Here is a 9,878-nt window from a genome sequence, read left to right as displayed (position 1 = left end):
CCCAAATGAACAATGAACATCTTGAGGGCATGAGACTTATTTGAGGGGTTTTTTTATTATTATTTATTTATTTATTTATATTTTTATTATAACTTGTTGAGGTTTTACCAGAAAATCATAGGTAGATGAGAAGAGTTGGTTGGTAGGGTAGGGGATATGGCATGCCAAGGTAGCAAGATCCCAGAAACATATGCTCTTTCAGGGCAATGTGATTGACCTATCTCTTATCATGCAATTAGGCCGGTGCTAAGGGTACCACCCGGGGAAGATATGAGGCTAGGTTTTGAAACCCATGTCATCTAATTAATGTTTGTCCAAAATAAGAAAACATGCCTCTAGCTATACCTAGGGGTGTCAATACGGGCGGTTTTTAACCGCTAACCATTATAACCGCTAGCCGCCTAACCGCTATAACTGCCTAGCGGTTAGTGGTTAGCTGTTATTGGGTTTACTAACTGTAACCGCTAACTGCTAACCTCATTTTTATATAATATATTTTTATATTTATAATTATAATTATAAAAATATTTATACATATAACATAATCATTTGATCATTAAATCACAATTTGAGTATTAATATATTATCACTATAATTTATATGATTATATCATATCATCACTTGATCATTAAATCACAATAATTTTTAAAAAAATAATTAAATCACAATTTAAGTATTAATATATTATCACTATAATTTATATGATTATATCGCATGATCAATTGATCATTAAATCATTTGATTATATAATAACAAATTATACATATATAATATGACATAACTCATAAGTATACCAATTCATACTAATACAACAATTAAATATCTAGAGACTTATTTCCAATGTATAAGTCTATATATGTTATAAGTCTATATAAGTCTACATATGCATATGAATAATATAAATGTATAATATCAATACTTAATCATATGATTCAATGACAATCAAAATACTTTATTCAAGACTTCAAGTGAATCATATTATTAATGTACAATGATGATATGATTCGTATAATATCAAATTAAATAATTGACATTGGATTAAACAATGACGAATGTATTACTTATAAACACAATTTAAGTATTAATGTATTATCATTATATGTTGTGACAGTTATCTGAATTCTGAACTTTTTTTTATATGTTGTGTTGAATTTTTTTTTTTTTTTTTTTTAAAAAAAAGTTAACCGGTTATGATTTAATATTTAAGGAAATTTTTTTAAAGTACAAATAAATGTAAATTTTGGGTCAAATATTTTTGATTTTTCAATATGGGCTCTTTTTATAGCAATTGGGTCCAAGAAGACACCTAAAAAAAAAAAAAAGGGTAAAAAAATGCCCAAAAACGCCCAAAAAAGGCCAAAAAAAGCCCTAAAGAAAGCTCAAAAAGCCAAAAAAAAAAGCAAAATTTTTAAAAAAGCGGTTAGCGGACGGTTATCTATTTCATTAACCGCTAAGCAGTTAGCGGTTGCGGTTAGTAAAATCTACTAACCGCTAAAGCGGTTATGGTTAGTGGTTATTGCCAATAACCGCTAACCGTAACCGCCTTGACACCTCTAGCTATACCAGAAATGCTCACACAATTCTTTTTCTCCGGTCAAAACCACCACCCACAGCCTTCCTTGTGAGCACCATGGAGGAGGAGCTTCCTTCCCCCACCTCTCTCCCTTTCCCCTCCCCCCTTCTACACCCTTCCTTCGTCTCATTTTTTTTATATTTTTTTTCTTGGGTTACAAGCCAGATTTAAGGTTCACAAACCTAGATCTAGGGTTCCCCTGCGTGTGTGCCTCACATGCCTCCCATCTAAAGATGTAGATCCTTAACTTTTATGTTATTTTTTGTGGCCCACCGTCTCCCTTATTGCAAGTGCCCATCTTTTGTTATGGAAATAGAATAGAGAGATGTCATTAGTCGGGCATCCCTCCAGCCTAAGGGACATCGGTTACAATACAGGCCATGATTTTATTTGCCACTTATTTCTTGAAGGGTCCCCTTCAGTTTATCCTAGTCTCTTTTTAGTTCCTTCGGAAGCTAGTCAGCTAATTAATGACAGCTTTTTCACTTGTTTACTCTCACACTTGGGATCCCCTTCTGGGCTCTGAAAAGGCTCTGCCTTGGATCTTATTAAGTACAAATTTCTCCATCAGTAGTAACTAGAATAACTACCCAAAAAGTCCAAATTTTTTACTTTAGTTATTGCTTTTTTATTTTTTATTTTTTTTATTTTTTTATACTCACTCCAACTGTAACGACTCATAGAAAAGCGCTATCACCCCAACGGATATGACTATTTACTGTAACATTAATTTTACTTTTGAAGTATCTGCTAGAAGTGCTATAAGGACAATATTTATTTGTTTTCTTCTTTTTGTCTGTATTTGCTGATGTTTTCCTTATTTTCCTATAATTCTCTCTCTTATTGATCTGTTCTTGTTTTCTGTATTTATTATTGCTTCCTTTATTTCCCTGCATCTTTCTTTTCTTGTTGGTCTGCTCTAGTTTCGTTTGTTCGAGCTCATCTATATATATAATAATGTTATTTGCGTCGATGAGGATAAAACCAGAACCCATATAGAAAGGTTAGAAATGGAAGAGAGGATATAAAAAACGATGAAGCACTTAACAAATGATAAAAATCCGACGTACGTAGAGGTCTTGACCCTGTAGAGAGCGCAGATTAGCCCAATTGCCCCTAATTCTAATCAACAAATCAAACGGAGAAAAATTAACCAAAGTCAACTTTCAAGGCCTCTCTACCAAAGTCAACTTTCTAAGCCTGTGTGTGTGTGTGTTGGGATCAAGCTTGCTTCCAGGATTTTACTTTTATATTCCATGCTTCCCAGTTGACTAGAGTTACCAATAAATGGCATGCTTCCTAATCAAGCATGCCTCTTAGCCACAAAAAAGGGCATATTCTACTACATATGCCGGTTTAGGGCCATGCTCACATGTACATTACAGCACCATTCACACAAAAAGGCATGGCATAATTCCCTGACTTCTTAAAGGTTTATCCACAGAATCGTTATGCACCTTGTGTAGGACAAATTTCAGTCTTGAAATGCATGGGGACTCTTGAGATATTGACAAACATTTAATTTTAAAAGCAGAAATAGATATAAGATTTTCTTAGGAAAAGAAAAAGGAGCTTCAAAATTTTATTTGACCAGTATGCTTTGCAATTTGCATGACGTTTATACATATACCAGTGCCAAATTTTGTGTCCAATACACAAAAAAAAGTGGAGCCATCTCATATTAATAAAGACAGAATGGTAAAAATTACCAGCAGTTGACTGGTTACATCAACAAGAGGAAAAGATGTGAGATGATGGGCAGTCATGCTCGTTTTGTCCGCCTTCCAACTAGAAGGGCCAACTCTGTATCAATCTTGAGGGAGATGTCAAGTGCTTTTACAGAATGTGTTAGTGCACCACTGCAAACAAGAAGAAGCTGAATAGTGTAAGTCATACTAGAAATGAAAATAGCATTAGTTGCTTGTAATTTTGTGATGACTACTACATTATTTAAACAAGCAGCAAAAGGTGCAACCGTGCAAATATCAAATGATTTCTTAAAGACTGCTTTATCTGGATCCCTCAAGTTAAAATATTGGGCATTCTCTTTTACCTCAAGGGTTTTCCCTACAACTCCATACAGGTTCCAATACCATGTCCTCAACCATCTAGACTACTAATCTAAGCAAAGTGAAACAGGTTGCAACTTAAACACCCTTTTAAATTTCAATATTCCAAGTACATTCTAGATTTTGTGATTTTGTTGAATAAATGAGGCAAAAGATTGTGAATGAAAGAAAATGGAGACATGAGTTAGTTTGACTCCTACTCCACAATCTTCATGATATATGTGATCAATCCAGGACACTAGTAACCGGGCCAGTGTAGTGCATGCATTTCTCTAGTGGTCATGATGGACTAAATTTAGGATCAAAGGCAGAGTTGCAAACCTATCCCATAAGTGCTCAAAAAGATACCTTCAACCAATTTCATCATTCTAGAAACACAGTATTATCACCAATTTTAGTTTTAATATCTTGTCTTCTAAGGCTGTTGAAAATAGCTGACTACCCAACCCGGCCAAAATCGACCAAAGTTGGAGTCAAGGGTTGGAAGAAAATCTCATCTTAGAAGAGGCACCGGTTCGGGGGTCGGTTTTATAGGATAAACTGACCCATACCGAACCCACCAACCCCTCAGACCTCTCTGCAATTTGTTTTATAAAACCAATAATAGGGTTTTATAGATGAAGAGGCATTCAGACTTCAGCTGAATAAGTCATTCATCTCAAAATGTTTTTGAGGCTTGCATGTGGGGCTCCAGAGGGAACACTGCAGATGCATGAGCTCCACGTTTCATTTTTTTCAGTCTAATCATTGATTGACACGAGCCACATGACAAAGAGAGTGATAATGTGAGTCTCTCAGTGGGAGACTTTCGTTTCTTTTTCTTCTTTTGACTTGGAGCTGGGAGACCTGGACCAAGGTCACTAGGAGAAAGAAAAGCACTCCTAGTGAGCTTTGTTCTTTCTCCAACACAAGTAGAACAAAGCTATCCGGTCATTTTCATTTTCATTCGAAACAAAGCTCACTGAGAGATCTTCATTTCTTTTTTTTCTTTTCCTTAGGTGAGAGACCTTCGACTCCAGTGCTCTCAATCTTACATTGATCCTTTCGAAAACTGTGCCACCGTTGCCTCCCTATTTCCACCATGGCCTCCCCACCACAACACGCCGTGTGTCTCACCATTATCTCAAACCTTCTCTAAAAGTAAATTTCCTCTTCGGTTTCTTTCTCTTTCTCTTTGGCTCCTCTCAGCTCTCACTCCCCTTCGATTTTCTCTCACTTTGTCTGTTATTTTCGGTCAATCTTTCTAATAGATATTTAGCACTTCCTTCCTGTATTGTGCTTTTTTCTCTGTATTGCTTAACATACCAAAAGGATTATACAGTTGCTGCAGTATTTTTGGATTCTCCCTTCTTGTACTGCATAACAGAAGATAACAAAATAAGGAATAAAAAAGTTCTTTTATAATAGGCTGAATTGTAATTCTCGTTACAATCAGTTGGAAACCACCAAAGTATCTTAACCTCCTTTTGGTATGGGATCTAAAGAACTTATTGAGTTGTGATGCACATTCTAAACCTACCCTTAAATTCAGATATATGATTCTCCAGTGCTGCAGCTTGAAGCTGCAGTACACCTATTGATCAGCAGTTGGTGCTATGCCTGTTTCAAGCGCACTTAGCTTGCACAAGTAAGACATCCTAATTTATAAGTGATACTTCCACAACCAATGCAGCGGTACACCTCCATTACCAATGGAGCTAGGTACTCCTTGAACAGCAACATGACAATTTAAGGAATCACTATATCTCACTTCAGAAGCAGTAACTCACCCTTAACGAGTTGTGACTTCTATACACAACCTAATCCATTTACTAAGATAATCTACAAAGTTGAACTGCATCAATCATACCAAGACAACTTTATTGTCTGTTTCTATTCATTCAAACTATAATATTCGTTGATTAAGATATTAAGAGTTGCAATATTACCTGGAAATGTAGGTCACTCCAGTCCGTCCAATTTTGTGTATCGTTTCAAGAGTAACATTGCCTGATGCCTGTCACCGTGAAACAAGCAAAACAACTAATTAACTTCAAAAGGCGCATAGTAATCAATACAGCTAAAGGTTATTCTCATTCAATTATGTTAAAATATTAATTAAATGATTAAATTCAACATTTTTTATCAGCTTAACCTTTTGAAATAATCGGTAATTTAACATGGTACCAAAGTAGAGATCCTGAGTTCAAACTTTGACTCTATAGTTTACTCCACATTTTAGTTAAATATTCCACATCTTGAGCCTCACTTGTTGAGGGAGAGTTTGAGCCCACATGTAAGGAGGAGTATTAAACTATTAATTAAATGATTAAATTCACTATTTTCTATTAACTTAAGGTTTTAAGACAATCAATGATTTAACAAATTACAAGATAGAAGCATAGCATATGGTGACAGAGAAGATTGCATTGAATGTTAACAAAAATGATGATGAGGATTTGAGTGGTTGAAATATATTTGTAGTGTCAGGTTTCAAAAAAATTATAAATGAACAAAAAAATGACTCGTAAAGCACACAGTCCAATCAGATGGATTAAGGCTTTATTGAGGGATAAGACAGTGAAGCAATTATTCAGCAATGATAATCATTACTGCTACATAACTGACAGGCTTCATGTTAACCACGATCCATCATATTGAGATAATGACACAAGTATGGGAAAAAATGTAGACTGTTACTAAAGGAAGTTCAAGTACTAGTTCTGCCACTTTAAGTATGTTTTACTCAAAGATTTCACCATATAAAATCTCACAAAGCACCTATCTTTCATTGGCTAGACAGATTGTTTAGACCCATGGATGAAAGCATAACAAATTGGACCATATGGGGATATACTTTTTCTTCTTTGAAAAAGAAAAAAAGTTCAACTGTAAAGTAGACATCAATGACAGCTCTTTTAAAGTCTATGGCTACCAATGCACCAGATATTATGATAAAGAGTAAATGAACAACATAGAATATTAGATACCTCAGTATCAAATCTCCCATTAATCAAATCCACAGCTTCTTTAAGCATAGATACGTCTACATCTCCATTTTGTAGTGGCACAACCATGTTATCCAACATTATCCGAGTCAAGGACGTCTTTTTTTGAGATGCATAACGTAATACCTCGTGTACTTCCTCTAGTGTCCTGGTTTCAACCTAGGAAAAGAAAGAAAAGAGGTTCATACTGTAACAATTATAGTTCCCACAAAAATAAATTCTGCAAATGGATGTTAAACACATTGACGCTCCACACACACACACACACAGAAAGAGAGGCGGGGGGAAGGGGGGGGGGGGGGGGTATGGAAAATCATTCAAAATAAAAATGGAAGATACATCAACTAAAAGTTTGAAGCAAACCAATAAGGAACACTTAGCAATCAAATGGAAATTTATCTCAAGAAACAAATTGGATAAGATACTCGACAATTTCCACCTCTTCTCATAGATACTTGACAGAATTTAAAGACAGTTAAATTTTAAAAGTAGAGAATACTACCTCAACCTCCATTTGAAGTTTCTTTTGCTCTAAATATGTGTCAACAGATTTAATGGCATTCGTGATACCTCCAGCTATGGATATATGATTATCTTTTATCAAGACCATATCGAATAAACCCATTCTATGGTTCCGCCCTCCACCAATAAGTACCTATAATGAGAGAGTACTATAAGGTCAACCAAAAAATATGTATACAAAATGAAGGAGCATTACAACTATCAAGTAAAAGCAAGGCAGTGATCTAGACCGCCCACTTATCCACCAAACGTAAGCCTGGAGCAGTTTTCCTCGTCTCTAAAATACACGCAGGGTATGCAGCATCTGCCATTTCCTGCAGAAAACAAAAATATCCTCTTAAATCTCTCCTTCAGGCATCACACATCTGTCAGATATATATTTACTGGTAGCATTTAGCGCAGTGTAGTGTTCCTTAAATCATTCTACTGCAAGTCTACAATCTTTTTTTTTTTTGATAAATAATCAAAATATCATTAAAAGTGTATGCGCCCCAAAAGTACACAGGAAGTATAGAAGAGAAGACACCTAAGAATTAGGAGGCAAAAAAAAAGAAAAACATGAAAACTAATCACTATAGGAAAAACATAAGCAACTATCCAGAGGTACAAAGTGCGGAAGAAAAAAGAAGTCAACTCCTCCAACGTCCTCTCTCAGTCCTCAAAACACCTATCATTTTTTTCCCTCCAATTACACCACAAAATGCACAAAGGCACCATCTTCCAAACAGCAGACTGCACGTCTACAATCTAATAATAAATTTCACCAGTTTAAACAATTAGGGTATACCTTGTCCAGTTTTAGTCCCTCAACAAACATTACAAATATGACCATTTATTTCAATCACATATGCAGGTGTTTGAGGCCCATAGTAATTTATTAATGAACTTAAAACCTAAAACTTGATAGATGAAGCAGTGACAAAAACTTTTATATTTCAAAAAAAGGAAATGGTTTGGTCAAACAACAACAGAAGCGCCCCACCCCCCCAACATTTCTCTTTATTTGTTTATGGGGGATGGTAGTACCTGGCTATAAAAAGCTGGCCATTTCCCTGAAGTTATCATGATTCAAGTTTAGGTGCTCTAGTAAGGAATTTATTTTTAGCATAACTAAAACTGAAGGTCAAGAATTATAGCAACCTCTTTTCTGAGTTGATTTTGAAAAAAAAAATGAAGGAAAAAAAAAAAAAAAAAAAAAAACCTTTGTTAGAGTTGCTATTCCACTCATTCTCTGCATAAAGTTTAGAGCTACCCTTTCAGCTACAACGATGTTGTGTGCCCGTCCTGCACATGAATTTGTAAGGTTTAAAAAATCTCTTTGATGAATTTCTAAAATGCTACTGATAATTCTTTTTTTTTTTTTCTGGCTTACCATAAACTTTTCCAAACTGCAGTCCTTTATGAACATAATCTCCATCTTTTTGAGACCAATCCACCTGAAATTTAAATGTGCATTCGTAATGACCAAGCAAGCCACTCAAACAAACAGCATACACAGTGCAGTGCTGATACCTTCAGAGAAGGATCAACCTCTTGAAACACCATCTCTGCAAGTGCAATTCCGGCGATGATACCATCTTCCTTAGCCAAGAAATTAGCTTCCACTTCCATGTCAATAGGAGTGGTGGCCATGCTTGTAACATCACCTACAAATAATAGGACCAAATTATCAGATATTATTAAATATTTAACACTGCTTATAGCAACATTTTCTATGTGAACAGCATAAAATTTATTACCAAAAAAAATCAGATAAGATAACCAAATATTAGAATCATTGAAATTGGTGGGTAGGGGGAAAATTGGAGAAAAACGATAGAAGACAAGATAACCTTGACCCCCGGCATCTTCAGCAAGGGCTAATTTGATGATTCCCTTTAGATCATAGGTAGGGTGCAAAGGAGGCTTTAGAGCAATGGATTCAAATGGTTTGCTGGGATTTCCGGCTGTTGCAGCCATCCTAACAATTCGTCTGCAATGGCCCAGATAATTAAAACAGTATGAACAAACAAATTGACAAAATGCACACTTTTCAAAAATATGTACAAACAAAACAAACCTTGAGGTCGTAAACAAGCAAGGCCCAACTAATGGAGAAAAAGACAGCATCCCCAGATAACATCAAAACAGAGGCACGAGAGATGTCTATTTGGTGTCTGTAAATTAACAATAACATATCACGACAGTAACATAGAATAGTATTTACGAAGAGAGTTTGAACATACTTGCACAATACGCCAAAAAAAGTGAGAAAAATCTATGAAATTTAGGAAATTGATCGTCTTCGTAGGGGAATGGATGGGATAGATGGTTCACCTGATTGAAGATTGCAACGAGAGTTAGCCGAGACTGAAAGTTGCAGGTAATCGACTTTGAACACTGAGCGTCACAAAGGACGCGGGTCTTGTGAGAGATAGAGAGGCCCAAGTCCGACAGCTATTCTTTCATTTTTTATTTTTTCTTTTCACTTTCTTTTTCTTCTTTTTTATTATTATTATTATTATTATTATTTTTTTTTTTTTTTGAATAAATGCAAAATTGGTTCATGTGATTGGTTTAATTTACAAATCACTCCCTATGGTTTAAAAAATAATTTATAGGTCCCTAAAGTAGGCCAAAATAACATTTTATAGGTCTCTAGGGTAGGCCAAAATAACATTTTACTCCCTCAACTTATTTTCCGTTAAATGATTTAACGGAAACAGTTATATTACCACATCACACCCA

The 9,878-nt window shown here is 35.2% G+C and overlaps 1 protein-coding gene across 1 annotated transcript; it reads right to left on the bottom strand.

Moving 5' to 3' along the window:
* Positions 1-3,169: 3,169 nt before the first annotated feature.
* On the bottom strand, positions 3,170-9,579 carry QPT (quinolinate phoshoribosyltransferase). The gene is made up of 11 exons (XM_059592068.2): positions 9,468-9,579; positions 9,211-9,307; positions 8,984-9,123; positions 8,664-8,797; positions 8,524-8,587; positions 8,353-8,435; positions 7,382-7,465; positions 7,132-7,284; positions 6,612-6,788; positions 5,571-5,638; positions 3,170-3,432 (listed from the first exon to the last, which is right to left on the bottom strand). Exons 2-11 carry the CDS (start codon positions 9,258-9,260, stop codon positions 3,336-3,338), a joined length of 1,050 nt encoding a protein of 349 aa, XP_059448051.2. The 5' UTR covers positions 9,261-9,307; positions 9,468-9,579; the 3' UTR covers positions 3,170-3,335.
* Positions 9,580-9,878: the final 299 nt, after the last annotated feature.

The sequence above is a fragment of the Corylus avellana genome, chromosome 4 (genome assembly GCF_965113065.1).
Source record: "Corylus avellana chromosome 4, dhCorAvel1.hap1.2, whole genome shotgun sequence".
Taxonomy (NCBI): Eukaryota; Viridiplantae; Streptophyta; class Magnoliopsida; order Fagales; family Betulaceae; genus Corylus; species Corylus avellana.
The sequence above is the reverse complement of the archived record's forward strand: the minus strand, read 5'-3'. Positions and strand labels throughout refer to the sequence as shown.